General features: G+C 47.5%; 1 protein-coding gene across 12 annotated transcripts in view; it reads right to left on the bottom strand.

Moving 5' to 3' along the window:
- Positions 1–21094, bottom strand: part of SENP6 (SUMO specific peptidase 6) — a 158857-nt gene that overhangs the window by 66061 nt on the left and 71702 nt on the right. For 11 of the 12 annotated variants that reach the window (XM_073336489.1, XM_073336496.1, XM_073336486.1 and 8 more), the window contains one exon: positions 10870–11015. In XM_073336489.1, coding sequence (XP_073192590.1) covers positions 10870–11015 — 146 coding nt within the window. The remainder of the gene's footprint in view (positions 1–10869; positions 11016–21094) is intronic. The other variant, XM_073336492.1, reaches the window with a different exon arrangement.

Raw genomic sequence — 21094 nt, 5'->3', positions numbered from 1 at the left:
TAGGTAACCATTTTTGTTCTTCAACTGCTTACTCATGTCGATTTCATTCTAGGTGACTCAAGCAGACTCCTTGGAGGCCAGCTCAGAGTTCACAATCTTGCAGCTTGCAGCACTGTTCTACCAAAGCTAGCATCATCCCAAGCTTGCTGGGTGAGATGCGAACGTGTGGACTGATGACCAGGTAGCAGCCCGACAGATCTCTTGGATCAGCACCCACGCTAGGAAGGCTGCCGAGAATGCCTGTGCCCTAGCCGAATGATCTGTCACGATCGCCGGCAGGGGCACCTTTGCGAACTCATAACAGTAACGGATGCAGGCCATGATCCAAGATGAAATTCTTTGGGTAGACACTGGGTAACCTTTCAGAACGGTTTGGTCCTATCCATGTAGGAGGCCAGCACCCATCTGAGATCCAGGGTATGCTGTCTGCGTTCCTTGTTCAGCGCATGGGGCTTTGGACAGAAGACCATTAAGTACACTTCCTGACCCATACGAAACTGGGCGATGACTTTGGGCAGGAAGGCCGGGTACGGACGCAGCTGGACTTTGTCCTCGTAGAAGACTGCACAGGGTGGCTCCAAAGTGAGCGCCCTGATCTCAGACACACTGAGGGCCAAAGTTATGGCAACCAAGAAATAAACTTTCCAAGAGAGAAGCAGGAGGGAGCATGAAGCCAGGGGCTCAAAGGGAGGGCCCATGAGACTTGATAACACAAGATTCAGGCCTCAGGGAGGACAGGGTCTCCGACGTGCAGGTAGAGGTGCTCCAGGCCTTTTAAGAATCGCACCATCATAGGATGGGCAAAGATCGACCTGCCTTGAAACAGAGAGTGGAACACTGAAATGGCCACCAGGTGGACTCTAACCCAAGAGAGACACAGGCCCTAGGGTGCAGTAAATAGTCCAGGACATGGTGCAGCGGGGCCTCCAAGGCCCGAAGTGGTCAATCCAAGGCCCAACACATGAATCATTTCCACTTTGCCAGGTAAGTCACCCTGGTGAAAGGCTTCCTACTGCTCAACAAAACCTGTTGGACGCCAGCAGAGCATGCTTGCTCATCCACATTCAGCCATGCAGTAGCCATGCTGTCAGGTGCAGCGCTGCCAGGTTCAGCTGCAGTAGTGTGCCGTGGTTCTGGGACAACAGATGCACCTGAAGAGGTAGCTGCAGCGGGGTGGATGCCAAAAGACTGAGTAACATGCCAAACCAGCGTTGGTGAGGCCACCCCAGGCTGTGAGGATGATGTTCATCCTCTCCTGCTTCACTTTTAACAGGACCCTGTGAATTAGGGACACCGGCAGGAAAGCGTACATCAGTGCTCCCTACCATGTATCAAGAAGGCATCTGACAGGGATCCCTTGTCCCTGCCCTGCAGGGAACAGAACACTTGGTACTTCCTGTTCTGCCTGGAAGCAAACAGGTCCACTTGGGGACTCCCCCACCTGCGGAAGATCAGGCTGACCACCTCCGGATAGAGCGACCGTTCATGGTGAGATGAGAAGGCTCTGCTGAGGCGATCTGCCATGACGTTCTTGGTACCAGGTAAGTGGGCCGTCATCAGATGAATGGCATGCTGCACACAAAAGGCTGAGGGCCTCCTGACAAAGGGCCAAAGACCTGGCCCCACCCTGCCTTTTGATGTAATACATCACAGCGGTATTGTCTGTCAGGACTGCACTACCTTGCCTTTTAGTGGGGCAAGGCGGCCTGGCAGGCCAGACAAACTGCTCAGAGCTCCTGGACGTGGATATGAAGGATTAGGTCGTCCCACAGCCAGCGGCCCTGGGTGCTGAGCTCTCCCAGATGGGCTCCCCATCCAGATCCGAGGCATCAGATACCAGAGTCAGCGACGGGGATTCCCTGCAACACCAATCGGGGATCTAGCCACCAGTTAAAGGGAAGAAAGGACACAGTCCGGTACCCTGACCACCCATTTCAGGGTGTGTCTGTTGGAAACATAGGCCGAGGCGAGCTATGCTTGTCGGGGCCATAGGTGGAGCCAAGCATGGCTAATCACATTATGTGCATGCGGCCATATGACCCACCAGCCATAGGCAGGCCTAGGCCGCAGAAAGCAGGTGGTTCTTCATATGGGAGATCAGGTCCGACATGGCCCAAAAGCATGCTTCTGGTAGGAAGGCCCTGGCCCATATGAAGTCTAAAACATCTCCAATGAACTCTATGTGCTCGACTGGCACTAACATGGACTTTTCTATATTTATTAACAGGCCCAGATCACAGCAAGTGGAACAAACAAGATCGAGGCTGCCCCACACTTGATCCGGAGACCTGCCTTTGATGAGCCAGTTGTCGAGGTACGGAAACAGGTGGACCCCCCCCAACACATGAGGTAAGCCGCTACCGGCATAATGCACTTTATGCACATCTTGGGGGCCAAAGGGCAGCACCATGAACTGGAAATGGTGCGCTCCCACCACAAAAGGGAGGAAGCGCCTGTGCCCCGGGAATATAGAAATATGGAAGTAAGCATCCTTTAAGTCGAGAGCAGCCTACCAGTCTCCCGGAACCAGGGAGGGGATGGAGAAGGCCCGAGAGACCATGTAAAACTTCAATTTCTGGAGAGAGTTGTTGGGGTGGCGCAGGTCCAGGATAGGCAGGAGGCCCCCTTTGGCTTTTGGGATTAGGAAGTACCGAGAATAAACCCCTTTCCTTTCATGTCCCGAGGAACTTCCTCCATGGCCCCCAGACACAGAAGGCTGTCGACTTCCTGAACAAGGAGTTCCTCGTGACAAGGGTCCCTAATGAGGGACAAGGAAGTGAACGGGCGGGAAGGAGGGGCAGCCGAAAATTGCAGAGTACAGCCCCAAGATATTATGTCCAGGACTCAATGGTCCGACATACCCCTCAACCAGGTCAAGTGGTATTTGAAGAGGCGGTTGATGAAAGGTGGCGGATCCGGGAAATTGACCTGGGCATCGCTCTCGACTGCTCCATCAATATGGGCGCTTCTGCCCTGTTGTATGTTTAGCCTGGCTAGGCTGTATGGGTGAGCAGGAAGCAAAACGGTGGAGACGACCAAAGGTGGTGTCCCTACCCCTTCTCCTGGTACGTCCAGAAAGAGGTTGCCAAGACCTTGGCGGTGGAGACGGCCGGAATGTCTTACGCACTGACTGTGGCGTGTGGATGTCCAGGGAACAGAGGTTTGCTTTGGCGTCCTTTACTCCATGCAGCCTCACATCCGTTTGATCAGAAAACAGACCATGTTCATCCAAGGGAAGGTCCTGAATGGAAGTTTGCATCTCCTGGGGGAGTCCAGCGGTTTGAATCCAGAAGCTGCACCTCATCCCCACCGCAGATGCCACCACTCTGGGTCCACCGCATCCCATATCATTTGCACGGCGCAGCAGGCTGCTGAGGTGTCCTCCTGCATGAGAGTGCCAAACTCCTGGGCCTGCTCCTGCAGGAGGGACTCCTTAAATTTATGGAGAGTGTCCCATAAATTAAAGTTATAGCGGCCCAGGAGGGCTTGGTGGTTTGCCACCTGAAACTGTAGACTTGCTGTTGAATAAATTTTTCTTCCGAACAAGTTCAGCCGCTTGGCCTCCTTGTTTTTTGGGGTGGAACTGAAGTGCACCTGCTTCTCCTTTTCATTGGCCTCTAAGACCACCAACAAGCCAGGGTGGGGGTGAGGTATAAAGATATTCAAAAGTTTTGGCAAGAACAAAGTTCTTGTTCTCAGCTCATTTTGATGTACGAGGGATGGAGAAGGACATCTGCCAAATAGCTCTGGCAATTTTGAGAACCCCTTCATGCACTAGCAGCGCTATATGAGCGGGGGTTGAGGCTGACAGAACAGTGTCCTCCTATTCAGCCATCTCTTCCACTTGTAAGCCCAGGTTGTCGGCTACCCACCGAAGCAAGGCCTGGTGGTCCTTAAAGTGATCAGGCAGGCTCGTGCTGGATGGGCCCGCGACTGCTTCATCAGGAGGACGAGGATGGCTGTATGGGTGGAGGGGGGACCTATTCCTCCTCCTTCACTGGGGAGGATGGCTTGGGGGTAGGCACAGGCTCTTTAAGTTCGGCCACTGGGTGTTCCTCCGGTGCCGGGCCCAGCGCCAACAATGCCAGCAGCTGCTGCTCCACAGCAGCAACCGCCAACAAGTGGATCAAGGGGGGCATTGCCATGACTGGAACACCCCAGGCGTTCCAACACTGCCACTGAGCAGACCACAGACTAGCTGCCACCGATGTTGGCTCCAATGCCCAGTCCCACTGCTGAGGCCGGGGTGACGGGCTGAAGCAGCCCTCGGTACCAGAGAAGCCCCCTTCCAGAGACCACAGAGGCTTACGAGGCCTGGGTCCGCCTACAGACCACTGAAACCAGACACTGTGCCCCGCCCAAGGAGACTGGTGCCGATGGTGCGGTGAGTAGGTGCAGTACTGAGGAGGCGGGAAGGAGATCATTACCACGGTGCCCGTGACCTGGAATGGCGCCAGGACAATGATCTTCGGGATGGTGACCAGCATCAGTAATATGGGGACCGGCGCCTCCCTCCCAGTGAGCTTCATTGAGACGAGGTGACCATGACCGCAGAGCCGGCGACCGATGGTAAGCCCTTGCCGATCTCGACGATGGCATTGGCGACTGACTGTGCTGAGGTGGAGAGCATGCCTTGTCTCGAGGGATCAGCAGCGCTCCTCTGCTCACTGAGGAGCCTTAATCGACCAACTTGCCCTCTTGGGGAGCCTTAGACAAAGCCTGCAACACTTGTGGTGCTAGTTGCACGGGCAGAGGCCTGTGCTCCTTTGACACCTGGGCCTTCAAAGGCGTCCGTGCCGGCAGGGGAGTAGGTCCAGTCCCACTCGCAGGAGACAAAGGACCTTTTGTCAGCGGACTGTCCTGACCGGGGAGGGCCAACTGTGGGGCTTTGGTGTAGGCAGGTAGCTCGGGGCCAGCTCCTTGCTCACAGCCTTCTTTGCTGATGCCAGGGAACCATACTACTCGGCCCTTTTTTTTTTTTTTTGGCACCAGCAACGTGGAGCGGTGCCAGGAGGGCCCCAGTGCCAATGGCGCACTTGGCCAATGCCGAGGTGCTGGGAGCCTCATGCCGAGATGACTTGAATGCCAGGCGGAAGGCGGACTCCAAGCCTAATGTCTCTCTCCTTCTGTGTGCAAGGCCTAAGGTTCCTACAAATGCGGCACCACTTTAACATGTGCTTCCCCCAGGCACTTGAGACAGATGCTGTGCGGGTCGCTAACAGGCATAGGCCTGTTACAGGAGTCGCAAGGCTTAAAGCCCGGAGACCCGGGCACAAAGTCCCTGCTGGGACCTAACTACTAACACTAAACTACCACAATTAACAGGTAATTAACACTAAAGATGACTATATACAAAGCCAAAAGGCACAAAGTCCAAAGGAAGTAACTGCAATTCCTTGACGAGCAAGGAAGGCACTCTGACCACCATGGGCAGTAAGACGGAACTGAGAGGGCACAGGGCTGGGGGCACCTGATATACTGCACCATGAGCGCGGCACTCCAGAGGGCATGACAGCCAGCCCTATGGGTACTGCTAAGGCAAAAGTCTCCGATGGCCATGACGTGGGAGCACACACACCTAGAATGGAATCAACATGAGCAAGCACTCAAAAAAGAACAGATTAATTTTTATTATATTACAGATCAATATCTATGGAAAACTACCATCTCAAGGAAGGCATTATCTATCTTATTAATAACTTTTATTCTCTACTGTCTGAAACACTAAAAAGTAACTCTTGTTTACCAGATTCCTTTTGTTTTAAAATACTAACACACTGAATTACTACTATTATTTAATATGGAACACAAACAAGTATTGTAAATTACTGGCATTTTCGGGTTTTTCAAAATATAACTGATCATGTTAAAGTACGGGAAAGGATTTAAATAATTTAGACTATGACCTCTCATCAGAAAGAGGAGCTTACTTACTTGTAACTGGAGGTTCTTTGAGATGCCTGGTCTCTATCTCTATTCCACTGAGAATTATACGCATGCAACATGCATTTGGAGCTGGAGATTTTGAAAGTAGTAGTGTTGTTTGGCCCAAGCATGTAGTCCGCCTCATGGTTTCATCCAAAGCGATAAAAGGCGGGGTGAATGGACCGCACCCTCAGTTCCTTCTGTACCATGAACCAAGGGGAAGGAAGGTGGGATCACAATATAGATAAGGACCACACATCTCGAAGGATCTCCAGTTACATGTAAGTAACCGCTTCTTCTTTGAGTTATTGTTAATCACCCTCAGTGGAATATAATAGAGACAAACATTACCTAGTTAGGAGGAAGGTGGAAGGAAGATGACAGAACGGTGCAGCAGAGAACAGCCACACCAAATGAGGCATCTGTCGCAGAGTCTTGCACCAAGCCGTAATGGAAAGAAATGGTATGTACTGAACTCCATGTGGCCGCCCTACATATGTCCGTAAGCAGCACGTTGCTAAGCGTGGCCATAGTGGATGTCTGTGCTCTCATGGAGTGGGCTCATACCCCAAGGGGTGGAGCCAGTCCCGATAATCGATAGAACATAATCGAAACCCACTTAGAAATCTGCTCAGGGGAGATGGCTTGCCCCTTAATCCGCTCCATTACACCAATAAACAGTCTAGGGGACTTCCTGAATGGCCTCATCCTCTGCAGGTAAAAGGCCAGGGACCTCTGGACATTGAGAAAGCGAAGGCACTGTTCCTCCTCGGAGGACTGCGGCTTTGGAAAGAAAACAGGTAAACGAATGGTTTGGTTGAGGTCAAAGCAAGGAACTGCTTTGGCAGAATCTTGGGGTGCATCTTATAGAACTTGGTAAAATGGGGTGGGGGTCCATCATCATGGCCCCCAGTTTGCCTACCCTTCTCACAGAAGTAATACCTACCAGGAAGGAGAGGAGACACAGTGAGCAAGAGGCCAGAGGTTTGAAGGACAATTTCATCAATGCCGTGAGGACAAAGTTGAAGTCCTACTCGGGAGCGATGGATTGAATGGGAGGATAAGTTCATAAGAGACCCTTCCAGAACCTTGCAGCAAAGGGGTGCATATAGACAAAAGTCTCCTCCACAGGTGGGGGTGAAAACCACTAATGGCCACTACATGCACATTGACGGAGTTGAGAGCAAGTCCCAACGCCTTCAGCGATAGGAGATAGTCCAAAAGGAAAGGAACATCCACAGCCTCAGGAGTAAGATCCTTCTGCTGGGCCTAGGAGGTGAAATATTGCCACTTGGCTCGACTGGACTGTCTTGTGGATTTTTTCCTGCTACTTGAAAATACATCTTGTACTGCTGACAAAATACTTCAGTTCTAGCGAAGATACCCATCCAAAAAATCAAGCTCTAAAGAGCAGCGCCTGTGGATAGGGGTGTCTGATCCTGCCGTTGAGTTGCATGAGCAATTCCAGAAAACCCAGGAGCAGAAATGGAGGACATGCTGACATCTGGAAGAGAGAAAATGAGAACTGAAGAGGACAGAACAGGGCGATCAGGATGACCGTTGCTCTCTCCAGTCTGATCTTGAGGAGGATAAGGGACAGAAGCAGTAGAAGAAGAGAGGCGTAATTTGATGTGGTCCAACCAGCGTATGACTAGGACATACGCAGAGCCCTTCCCTGGAGCAGTACTGTATGCATTTGCTGCTGGTGTGGGAGGAAAAGAGGTCCCTGGTTGGAGTACCCCAGCAGTCAAAAAATGTCATTGACCACAGAGTTGTAGCAGTTCCCAATTGTGGTTGGTCACGAATTTCCTGCTAAAAGAGTCTGCAATCATGTTCTGAGTCCTCGGAAGATAAGCTGCTGACAACAGGATATTGTGTGTGATGCACCCAGTTCCACAAGTGAACCGCCTCCGCATGAAGTGCTGGCGACTTTGTGCCCCCTTGCTTGTTTAAATAGTAAACAGTGGTGGTGTCGTTTAACATGATAACACCACGATGGGAGTAGACAGACAGGAGACATGCACAACACACTCTCCTTGCTGCCCCAAGTGCATGCTGGATTCCTGAGCAATCCAAGTTCCTTGCGTCAGGTGCTAGCCCATGTGCTGAGCGATGCATCTGTAACGATCATTGTGCATGGGGAAGACTGAAGGAAGGGTATCCTGGTGCAAACTTGAACTAGTTTTTCCACCACTGAAAACAAGGAGAGAAACTTGGGTGGTGGAAGGGGACAGAGAATGGGACAGTCAGTAGAAGGTCCATGGAATGGTTCGTAGGAGAACAGGCTCTCTGTAGGCACAGCTGCGGGCAGCGGAAGCAGGGACAAGCGAAGGAGGTGACATACGTGCACATTGCCATGTAGCCAAAAAGGGAAAAGCAAATTCAGGCAGAAATTCTGGCAAATTCTGAGGACTCAGAACGAGAAGAACTGGAAGTCACCATAGTAATCAGTTCTAGCAGGGTCTGGAATCTGTCCTCTGGTAGGGTAAGCACATGCAGAGACCGCACTGATGCATGGCCCAATGAACTCTAAGGACTGTGTGGGGTCTAATGTCAATTTTTTTTCATTTATGCTCAGCCCCAGGGAGGAGAGCAGTAGAAGCAGCAAGGAGGTAGATGCTTGAGCCTCCTGTTTGGATCATGCTGCTAGCAGCCAGTCATCGAGGTAGGGGAATATAAGGGCTGGTCTACACTACCACGGTAAATCTAGCTAACTTACGCAACTTCAGTGACGTAAATAACGTAACTGAAGTAGACTTTGTTAGATCCACTTAACGCGATAGCTACATGGCGCTGTGTCAATGGGAGTGTGTCTCCTGTTGACTTCCCTTATGCTTCTTGGGGAGGTGAAGTACATAAAATCAGTTGGCGAGTGCTCTCCCATCGATTTAGCGTGTTTTCACCAGACCCACTAAAATCGACACTCGCTGCAGCGACTGCAGCAGGGCCAATCTACCGGCAAGTGTAGACATACTCTAAGGATCCCTCGCTGCTGGAGGTGGGCCACCACTACAGAGAAAACCTTGCTGAAGACCCATGGAGCACTGACGAGTCCAAATAGTAGAACACTGTATTGGAAGTGTCGAGAGTCTACCACGAATCTCAAGAACCATCTGTGAGTAGGATGAATATGTGGAAGTAAGCGTCTTGCATATCGAAAGCTGTAACCCACATGCCTCTTTCTAGTGAGTGTATAATTGGTTGCAAGAATGACCATAGAAAACTTTGGCCCACGTTTGAAGTGGGTGAGATGACAGATCTAGGATTGATTTCCATCCTCCTTTTTTCTTAGGTACCAGGAAATAAGTGGAATAGAACCCGGTGCCTCGAAAGGCCATGGGAACAGGTTCTGTCGCTCCCCTTTGAAGGAGGGCATCTATCTCGAGGGCGAGGATACTGTCATGAGAGCGGTCTCAGGGACAGGACAGGTGATGTGGATGAGGTAGTATCATGAACTTGATCACATAGCTATGTCGAATGGCATCCAGAACCCAATTGTCCATTATCACACTTCAGGCTGGTAGAAAGAGTGGTAGACATTCCCCAAAAGGAGTGGGTTGTATGTATGGTGGAATGCAAGGTGGTTGTTGGCTCTCTAAATGCACTCAGAAATATCACTTATGCAAAGACTGAGTACACAGTGTTGAAGTCTGCGCTGACGGACCAGGTGGATGGGATTGTTGGATTTTCTAATTCTTAAGAGGGGGCTCGTAGGGTTGCTCAAAAAATTGAGGAGTTCTGAACTGTTGTGCAAGGGGTAGGTGGTAGAACTTGCATTTGGGTGCTGGTGTGTATGTGTATACACACACACACCCAGTGACTACAGAGTAGCTCTGGAGTCCTTGAGGGAGTGCAGGGACTCATCAGTCTTTGGATTGAAGAGGAGAGAGTCATTGAAAGGAAGATCGTCAATGGTATTCTGCACCTCCCAGACAAATGCAACCAGGATTCTGTTCTCATGATGATCCCTGTGACCACAGAGCGTGAAGATGTGTCCACCAAATCCACCACGGCCTGGAACATCGTCCTGGCAACCAATTTACCTTCCTCTAAGATAGTATGGTATTGGGCAAGGTCCTCCTGGGGAAGTTTGTCAGCAAAGTCCACTAACTGGTCATAGTTCAGAAAGTCATATTTTGCTGGTAAAGCAAGGTAACTGGAGAGCCAAAACTGAAGGCTGGCTTAAGAAAAGACCTTACAACCTACGAGGTCCAATCTCCTACCCTCCTTGTCAGTTGGGGTAGAACACAGATGATGTTGCCTGGCCTGTTCCGTTGCTGCTTGAATAACCAGGAAATTGGGGGGTTGGGTAAGAAAAACTCAGCTCCCTTCACCAATAAATAACATTTCTTTTCCACCCCCTTTTGAGGTGGGTGAACAAGTGGCTAGAGTATGCCAGACAGCGTGGGCCTGTTGGAGAATAGCATTGTTGACCAACATGCTAACTATATACAAGAATAAGAGTCTTTTTCTGTGTTTTAGAAAGTACATTCCAAGAGATGAGAAAACAATTGAGGCTCCAAGTCCTACCTCGTGGCAGTGAGAAGGAACTGAGGGCAGTCGGTCTGCCCTGCCCTTTATCACCTCAAACGAAATCAAGGGTGCATGCGCAGATCCAGGGTGCAGTTGCAGACCAACTGACACTACTACTTTCAAAATCTCCGGATGCATGACACAAGCATATTAGCCTCCACGGAATAAAACAGGGATCATCACTTGAAGAAATAAATATTATAAAGGTATACACAGTACCAATATTGACCCTTTACAATTTGGATGTATCAGAGTGGTAGATAAACACATTTAAAATCACCAAATCATTCCCTTCTCAGTTACAAACACTTTTAAAACTAACTATTTCCACTCCGAAACTTGAGCTGTGTCTTACTAATGCTACTCGTTTATGAAGTTAAAATAGAACTTTTCATTTTGTATCTAACCCACCTCTAAGTGGGTTAAACAGTTTTTTGTAGCAGAAGAAAGAGGCAAATCAGATTGACATGAACTGCAGTGACGTTTCTGTTGTACCTTCCTCTTAATTTCAGATTCCGATTCTGATCCTGACTCTTCTGTGTTCTCCATTATACTTTCTATGGGGCGGAAAAAAAAAAAATCAAATAAATTAACAAAGAAATCAGTGTATTAGCTTTAGATGCAGAAAAGACTTTTGACAGGAGTGGGCTGGAGGTATATGTTTTACACCGTAGAAAAATTTGGATTGGAACCCATATTTAGTTCCTGGATCCAACTGTTATATTCTTACCTAGCCCCCCATATCACAACCAACAATGTGACCTCTTCTGCCTCTTCTGGGGTACTAGAAAATGGTGTTTGCTGGCCCCATTTAACTTTTTTATTTGGCTCTTGAGCCCCTGGCAATAGTTGTACAAGATCATTATGATATCTGAGGCATACAACTTGGTTCCATGGAGTATAAATTGATGTTATATGCAGACAATACCCCGTTCCATACATCGAAAACCAGAAACCATTATTCCAATCTTTCTATCATTAATTCAAAAATTCAGAGCAATATTTGGTTCCAAAATAAATTGGGAAAAATCAGAACCACTTCTCTGCTGTCATGTAGTTGGGCTTTTTCCATAGGCAAACTGATGCAATTAAGTACACCTCTATCCCGATATAACGCGATCCAATATAACATGAATTCGGATATAAAGCGGTAAAGCAATGCTCCGGTGGGGCGGGGCTGCGCCCTCCAGTGGATCAAAGCAAGTTCGATATAACGAGATTTCACCTATAACGTGCTGAGATTTTTGGTAGGACAGCGTTATATCGGGGGAGAGGTATACCTCAATATATAAGTACCAAGAAACATTAATACATTTATCTTCAGTAGTTTAGAATCCGTACTCTGTCAAATAACTAGTTATATAAATAGGTGGCATCCACTCTGCCTGAGCCTGTAGGAAACGGTTAGTACAATAAAAATGAATATTCTGCCTGGACTACTCTATATTCTATCTATATCCCTCTGTCTAATTTTAGAAAAATTTAACAACATTGTTAGAGCCCTTCTGTGGGTCCCCAGTCAATCAATGCCCAGGACTATTACTTTAACTCCAGCTCCCTATAGCCAAAAGGTGGGTTTGCGCTCCCAGACCTATAAAATTACTATTGTGCTTTTATCATGTTACAGATGTCAAACTGGTTCCAGCATTCTAATACACTTATATCTATAGAGGAGGAAGCTGAAAGGGTATTAATGCATCCAATTCCTCCTATGGAGCTCCTGGGAGCTTCCTTTTGTCCAATGGACAAAAATAAGGTGCCTACAGTGGTGGCTGCGAAGACAGTCTGGACTATCCTAGCTAAGAGGTACCAATTTCATCCTCACCACAAAGTACCTATCAAGTGTAACCCAAACTTGCAAACTGGGGGGAAAAAACCCTATAATTACAAAAAACTAGCTGAGGAAGGGCATGAAACAGATTTCCCAATTAGTCAAAGATAAAGGCTCTTTGCTCTTTTCTAAACACTAAAGAAACCATATGACCTGCCACTCTCAGTATAGTGGCCGTCCTTACAACTAACACACTTGCTAATGTACTAGTTTGGTCTGGATGCCCTAGGATTGTCACAGGCCCCAGAGCTACTGGGGACCTTGGAAATGCTTCATAATCTCCCCAAGCCTATGTCCACTATGTATGCTTTACTAACAAAGACAAATTCCAGCAATCTGGAGTTCTTGGGAAAACATAGGAAGGAGAGTTATCACAGCCCGTAAAAGAACCCCGGTGGCAGGCATATATGTTAAAAATGCTTCTGTGGATCTCAGGCTACACCCGATACAGCAAAAGATTCTATTCAAAATATTGTCAATGCCACAAAGGTTGAGCAAGATAAGGGTCTTGTCCTCTGATGTTTGTTGGGACTGTAATAAAGAAAAAGGAACCCTGATACATATGCCATGGGACTGTCCAACAGTCAGGCAGCTGTGGAAAGAGGTGGGCACAAGAGTGAAAATAGTGCTTGGTTTCATCAACCAAATCTTAGCTGAAAGTTATATCGTAGGTTCTGTACCTACTACACTGGGAGTAACTCCATCACAAAAACTTGGGTTCTTGAGGACTGTAATGACTACCAACTGCATAATTTTACAAAAATGGAGAAGTAGGCTTATGCCCAGAATATAGCAATGCCATTTGGACCTGTATGAGTTAGCAGTGAAAGAAAGAAGAGCATATAGACATGGACAGCAATTATATGAATTTGAAGACATCTAGACTCCATTTCTTGATACATTTGGATAAAGAATGCTGAGATAGATCAGGTGGAAAGAAAGTCTGGTATTCTTTGAGCTATCAGCTTTTTCCCTTTCTTCCTCCCCATCTCCACCTTCCCTTTTTGACTATTTGTTTATGTCTCTTTTTTTATTGTTATCCCCAACATATTATGATGTTTGTGTAATAGTCTTTTATCATGCCATTCAGCCATGTAGATATGGCTGAATGGCATGATAAATCACATATGAATGGTTAAGTGACAACTTTGCTAGTTAAGTAAAAGTTAAAAACCACTGTAACCAATAGACATAATACCCAATCAAGTTCCAACTACATAGAGGAATAGCAAATGATTAGGGTCCTACCAAATTCATGGTCCATTTTGGTCAATTTCATAGGATTTTTAAAATTGTAAATTTCATGATTTCAGCTATTTAAATCTGAAAATTTCACAGTGTTGCAATTATAGGGGTCCTGACCCAAACAGGAGTTGGAGGGACCGGGGGGTGTTACTGCTACCCTTACTTCTGCACTGCTGTTGGCGGCAGTGCTGCCCTTAGAGCTGAGCAGCTGGAGAGTGGCGGCTGCTGGCTAGGAACCCAGCTCTGAAACCAGAGCCACCGCCAGCAGCACCAGTGCAGAAGGATGGCATGCTACGGTATTGCCACCCTTACTCCTGCTCTGCTGCTGACAGGGTGCTGCCTTCAGAGCTGGGCGCCTGGCCAACAGTCATCGCTGTCCGGCCACCCAGTTCTGAAAAAGTAAGGATGGCAATACTGCAACCCCCCTAAAATAATAGTGTGACCCCCCACTACAACTCCCTTTTGGACCTGGACCTTCGATTTCAGAAACACTGGTCTCCCTCATGAAAACTGTATACTATATAGGGTAAAAGCACACAAAGACTAGATTTCACGGGGAGGGACCAGATTTCACGGTCCATGATGCGTTTTTCATGGCCGTGAATTTGGTAGGGCCCTACTAATGATCTTCTAAATAAAGGATAAAAAACGCACACCAAAAGAAAAATGTTGAACTTTTTGTTTTAGAAATCAGCCACCATTTGCCGACTCCCATTTTATTAAGGGAGCTAAGGTGTGCCTCAGTGAAATCTGTAATTGTAATGTTATTTCCTAGCAGGCGACCTTGTCTTAAAAACACCTTGCTAACTTCACTCCACACCAGAAGAACCCAGTCTCTGGCAATGGAAACTCTGCCAGGAATAAAGAAAAGGAAGTAGTACAGGACTCCTATAGCTTCTGCTTTACCATGAAAAGCTCAGAGCCAACACAACCTCCGAAATGAGGAAAGGCAAGGCCAGCCAAGGAGGTGGTGGGGATTTCCATAGGAAATTTGCTAATTGGAGCACTTACTTGGAACAATTGTGGAATACCAAGGGTTTGTCTTAATAGGGAGTTTTTCCACTGGTACAAACCCAGTGTACATGTAATGCGTTGGTATAAGCTATTCCTGCGCAAGCCCTACTTTACAATGGTGGAGCTCATCTATACTGGGGGAGCTGCACCAGCATAGCTACACTGGTTCAAAAAATCCTTAATGCAAAAAAAAGCCCTCGTTTACAATGTTTTCAGATAGGCTATTCTTTTTAGGGATACTTTGCACAATATTGTAAAAATAAAAGGAGTACTTGTGGCACATTAGAGACTAACCGATTTATTTGAGCTTAAGCTTTCATGAGCTACAGCTCACTTCATCAGATGCATCCAATGAAGTGAGCTGTAGCTCACGAAAGCTTATGCTCAAATAAATTGGTTAGTCTCTAAGGTGCCACTAGTACTCCTTTTCTTTTTGCGAATACAGACTAACACGGCTGCTACTCTGAAACCTGTTGTAAAAATAGTGGCTTCTCATTTAAAGATTTTTAATAAAAATGTGCAAACTACATTTAATTATAATATTTTATTTTACATTAGAACTTCCTTTTAGGGCTACACTATTTAAAATAGATATACATGCCATTTAAACAACGTATTGATTGTCCCATTCTCCCTCCCACCTGCATCTCCCTGACAACTACAAGGATCACTGACTCTTACATTTAGAGAAGGATCTATTTTCACTCAAGAAATAATTAGACTTGAAGAGGATTCTATTCATATACAGAATTTAAAGTTAAAAATGGTTACATATTTCAGTTAATACTAACATAAAATGAGAAATAAATTCCAGCAGAATCATTAGGACACCGTTGATTGGGTAAAAAACATTATCTCAGGTTCTCTTTTGATCATCTGGATCCCTACCAAGGAAACTCAATACTTTCAATACATTATTATATATTTGTATTACCACATTACTTATGACTCCTGGACTTGGACCAGAACCCCACAGACCTAAGTACTGTATAAAACAGAACAAAAAAAGATGATCCCTGCCCCAGAGAACTTATAATGTAAGAAGAGAGACAGAAGACAGGCCAACAGGGGTATACAAGGAAACAATACCGATCAGCATGGTAGGCAGAAATCTCAGCACACCAACAGCCTAACTGTTAATTTTTTTTTTGTAATTTTAAGGAAGGCTTGAATGAGGATGAGTTAGCTTTACAGGTGTTCATGGGGAGCTCCTCCTAAGCACGAGGGGCAGCACAGAGAAAGTACAAAGCTTGCTTGAAAATTTAATGACTGGGTGATAGAGACTGGCATTATTGGCTGACTGGAGGTGGGCATCAACCTCTTAACAGTGAATAAGATGTGATAGATAGGCCCTCATAGCCTGTCCCCACCCTTCAAAGTGAAGACAAGTGGCTTATATTTGACACAATAGAGGGGGAAGCTGATGGAGGGATGCATAGAGAGGGGTGACATGGCCAAAGCACTGGGCTAGGACAATGATTCTCAAACTATGGGTCAGGACCCCAAAGTTGGTCACAGCCCTGTTTTAATGGGGTCGCCAGGGCTAGCGTTAGATTTGCTGGGGCCCAGGGCCGACACCCAATCCCCACTGCCTGGGGCCGAAGCCAGAGATTGTAAGTTCTGGGTGGCTGGGCTCAGGTTACAAGCCCCTTGCCCCAGACTGAAGCCCTTGGTTTTCAGCTTTGGCCAGCTCGCCCACCCAGGGCGGTAGGACTTGGGCTTTGGCCCCCTCACTTAGGTGGGCTCAGGCTTCAGTACCCCCTCCAAAAATTACTACATGACCCCAGTTGTCAGAAGGGAGTCACGGTGCAATGAAGTTTGAAAACCGCTGGGCTAGGACAATAACCTTTGCAACAGCATTTGAATGGATATGACTGGGGCAAGACTGCATTTGTCAAGGCCAAAGAAAAAAACTGCAGTAATTAAGAGATGAGGTAATAGCCTGGACAACAGTTTCAGAACTGAGGAATATTAGGAAAGGCTGTATTTTAAAGATGTTATGCAGAAAGTATCGGCAAGATTTAGACAGCATGGGTAGGTCCAGGTCCGAGTCAAAGATGACACCCAGGTTATGGGACTGAGCGACAGGCAGGATGATAGTGTTGCCCACAGTGTTTGAGATAAGAGGTAGCATAGACGGCTAGACAGGAGAGGGAAAGAAGGGGTTACTCACCTTGTGCAGTAACTAGTTTCTCTAGAGTTGTCCCACTAATAGGTGTATCCAAGTCCCTATGCCTCTCCTCAGAGATTTTAGGTAGCCATGTTTGTTTGGACCGTACATGTGCTGTCCCGGTCTCATGCCTTGCCTCGAGGTTATCTAGTACTGAGCAGGCAAACAGTCTTCAGTTCCTTCTCTTATTAAGAGCTCTGAAGTAGATAGCGTTGGGGTGTGGGAAGAAGGTGAGTCATGAAGCACCCAAAGGGACATGCATCTCGAATAACCACAGTTACTGCACAAGGTAAGTAACCTCCTCTTCTCTGAGCAATGTCCCTACAGGTGCTCCACTTTAGGGGACTCTACAGCAGTATCCCGATGGAGGGTTGGGGCTTCAAAGTAGAGTCTAGTACTGATGATAAAAACCATGGATCCAAACATAGAATCTGATGTCAAGTCATAGGTGATCACAGAATATTCCGCAAAAGTATAAACAGATGTCCAAGTTGCTGCTCTGCAGATTTCTGTGATGGGACCGTTTTACATGAAGGCTATAGCAATGGAAATGGATCTAGTGGAATGAGTTTGAACTGCAGATGGAAGCTGAAGATTGAGGGTATAATAGCAATATATAATGCAGTTCAATATACATCTAAAAGCAGAGGTGGGCAAACTACAGCCTGTGGGCCACATCTGGCCCATGGGACCATCCTGCCCGGCCCTTGAGCTCTTGGCCGGAGAGGCCAGCCAGCCCCTGGTCCCTCCCCTGCTGTCCCCCCTCCTCCACAGCCTCAGAGCGCTGTGCCGCCAGCGCTCTGGGCGGTGGAGCTGCGAGCTTCTGCCGGGAAGCGGAGCGGCGTGGCTGGCTCCGGTCGGGTAACGCAGCTGCCAGTCCTGCTGCTCTGAGCAGCATGGTAAGAAGGCGCAGAGCCAGGGGGTTGGATAAGGGGCAGGGGTCCCCGTAGGGAAGTCAGGGGACAGGGGGCGGTTGGATGGAGTCGAGGGGCTGTCAGGACACAGGTAGCGGGTGGGATGGACAGGCGTGGGAGTCCTGGGGGGCCTGTCGGGGGCGAGAGTGTGGATAGGGGGCAGGGCAGTCAGGGGATGGGGGGTTGGATAGGAGGTGAGGTCCTGGGGGGGCGGTTAGGGGTGGGGAGGTCCCAGGAGGGGGCAGTCAGGGGGGTTGGCTATGTCAGGAGTTCTTAGGGGGGCAGTCAGGGGGCGGGAAGTGGGAGGGGGCAGATAAGGGGCAGGGGCCAAGCTGTTTGGGGAGGTACAGCCTTCCCTACCCAGCCCTCCATACAGTTTCAGAACCCCGACGTGGCCCTCAGGCCAAAAAGTTTGCCCACCCCTGATCTAGAAAGCCTTTGATATGCGATTGAGGATCCTTTAGACTAGGGGTGGCCAACCTGTGGCTCCAGAGCTACATGTGGCTCTTCAGAAGTTAATATGTGGCTCCTTGTATAGGTGCCGACTCTGGGGCTGGAGCTACAGGTGTCAACTTTCCAGTGTGCCGTGTGGTGCTCACTGCTCAACTCTTGGCTCTGCCATAGACCCTGCCCCCACTCCACCCCTTCCTGCCCCCTCCCCTGAGCCTGCCATGCCCTCACTCCTCCCCACAGCCTCCTGCACACCATGAAACAGCTGATCAGGAGGTGTGGGGAGAAAGCGAGAGGCGCTGATCAGTGGGTGGGAGGCACTGGGGAGGGGAGCTGATGGGGGGGGCTGCTGACATATTACTGTGGCTCTTTGGCAATGTACACTGGTAAGTTCTGACTCCTTCTCAAGCTCAGGTTGGCCACCCCTGCTTTAGACCTCTCTGCAATTAAAAACGAACAGTCTAGGAGATTTTCTGAAGTTTTTTGTTTTATCCAAATAGAACACTAAAGCTCTCCTGATAGAGCGTATGTAATATTGCTTCTCTTTTATCATGGTGTGGCTTTGGCAAGGAAGTTGGGATGTGAATAAGTTTGTTGATATGGAAAGCAGGGAATATTTTGGGACCAACTTTGGGTGTGGTCTCAGTGTGACCTTAACACTATAAAAGAAATTGCGAAAGGTGGGTTGCCATTCCCCAAATAGCTGAGACAAGGTGACGGCTATTAGGAATGCTATTTTCATAGTTAGATATATAAGCAAGCATGTGACTGTGGGTTCAAAATGAGGCTTCGTAAAGCACTTAAGGATCAGATTAAGGGCCCATGTTGGTGTAGGATATCTGAGTTGTGGGAAGAAATTACCCAGACCCTTGAGGAATCTTTTTGTTTTAGGATGAGTGAATAAGGAGTAGCCATCTATATTATGATGAAAAGGCAGTTATGGTTGCGAGTTATACCTTTACTGAATTTAGAGATAATCCTGACTTTTTTAGACCTAGGATATAGTCTAGTACTAGCAAAAGGGGAGAGTATGCAGTGATAACGTGTTTTGAGCCACACAAGATCTGGAATCTTTTCCATGTCTGCATATACTTGTAACAAGTCATTTTTCTGTTATGTAATAGCACTTCTTACACATCCTCTGAACAGGACACCTCTATGCTTTCAAATGATTGACAAATCAGTCAAAGAACCTATAAATTGGGATGGCAGATCTGTTCAGTGTTCCGAGAGAGCAGATGAAGAAGGGGCTGAAGAGTGATTGACGGGCTAATCACTAACTAACCGAGTAAGTTTGTCTTGGCCACATGGGAACTATAAGAATAACTTTTGCTCGCTCTTATCCTATCTTGAGCATGACCTTCGATATGACAGGAATTGGAGGAGAAGTGTAAAGGAAACCTGTGTTCCAGTGAAAGATTAAGGCATCTCCTAGCAAATGATGTCCCAAACCAGCTGTGGAGAAGTACTGGGAGCAATTTTTGGTCTTGGTCGTGACAAATAAATCTATTTTTGGGACTCCGCAATGCCAAAATACGTTGTGGAGAACAACAGGGTACATTTCCTATTCGTGTTCCTGCAAGAACGTTCTGGTAAGGGTGTCTGCTGTGGTAGTCTGCACACCCAGCAGGTAGGCTGCTGCTATGATGCTGTGCTGAATGCACCAATTCCACAGTTTCACTGCCTCTGCGCAAAAGGATAGTGATCTTGCTCTTTCCTGGTGGTTTATGTAGAACACACATGCTATGCTATCTGTCATGACTTTTATACATTTGCCCCTTGATCAATGGTAGGAAATATGCACAAGCATTCCTGACTGCTCTGAGCTCCAATAAGTTTGTAAGGGGGACCATTTGCCTTAAATTGCGTGACTGTCTAGATGATAAAGATGCATCTGTTGTCAGTATCAATGTTGGAGGTTGCTGCATGAATGGGAGCCCTGTGCACGTATTCTAGGGATCTTTCTACCATTCAAGAGAGTCTTCGACTATCGAAGGCATCCACAGTAGTTTGTTCAATCTATCCCTGTTTGGTGTACTGTTTTGAGCCATGCCTGAAGGAAAAGCATATGGAGCCTTGTGAGACTTATCGTAAAGGTGCCTGCCACCATGTGCCCGAGGAGTTGAAAGTAATGTGTGGCCAAGGTCTGGGGGCTGATCTGAATTGTGTTAGACAGTTAGGGTGTTGAATCTGTGTAGTGAGAAAAAGGCTTTGGACTTCACCACATCAAGATGGTGGAATCTCCTTCCTTAGAAGTTTTTAAGGTCAGGCTTGACAAAGTCCTGGCTGGGATGATTTAATTGGGGATGGGTCCTGCTTTTGAGCAGGGGGGTGGACTAGATGACCTCCTGAGGTCCCTTACAACCCTGATATTCTAGGATTCTAAGATAGCCTCCTATGAATTCTAGATGTTGCACTAGAGTCAGAGTCGATTTTTAATGTTCAGTTGTAGTCCCAACCGCGTGAATACATAGTCTTTTGCGTGGCTAATAAGGCATTGAAGGATTGTGCCTGGATACAGATATATCATGATTCCTGATTTGTGAAGATGGGCTGCTCTCACAGATAGGACCTTCAAGAATACTCTGGGTGCAGATGATAGGCCAAATGGAAGCTCCCTATATTGAAAATGGTCTTGACCCAAGGTGAATCTCAGGAACCTCCTGTGGGATGGTTGAATCTCAATATGAAAATAAGCATCTTGTAGGTCAAGGGCCAAGAACCAGTCTCTCTGGTCCAGAGATGGAATTATTGCTGCTAATGTAACCATCTTAAATCTTTGTGCCTTTACGTATTTGTTTAGTGATCTCAGATACAGAATGGGTCTCCATCCTCTGTTCTTTTTTGGCATCAGAAGTATTTGGAGTAGAAAACGGTTCCTCTGTGTTGACTGAGAACTGGTTCTATCACACTAAGGTTTAGGAGATTAATTTATTTCCTGATGTAACATTGGTCCCTGAAGAGGGATAGGGAGGGAAGATGGGTGGGAGGGAGGCAGGTAAAGTGGATAAC

The sequence above is a fragment of the Lepidochelys kempii genome, chromosome 3, assembly GCF_965140265.1.
Source record: "Lepidochelys kempii isolate rLepKem1 chromosome 3, rLepKem1.hap2, whole genome shotgun sequence".
Taxonomy (NCBI): Eukaryota; Metazoa; Chordata; order Testudines; family Cheloniidae; genus Lepidochelys; species Lepidochelys kempii.
This window is presented reverse-complemented; position numbering and strand designations above follow the sequence as displayed.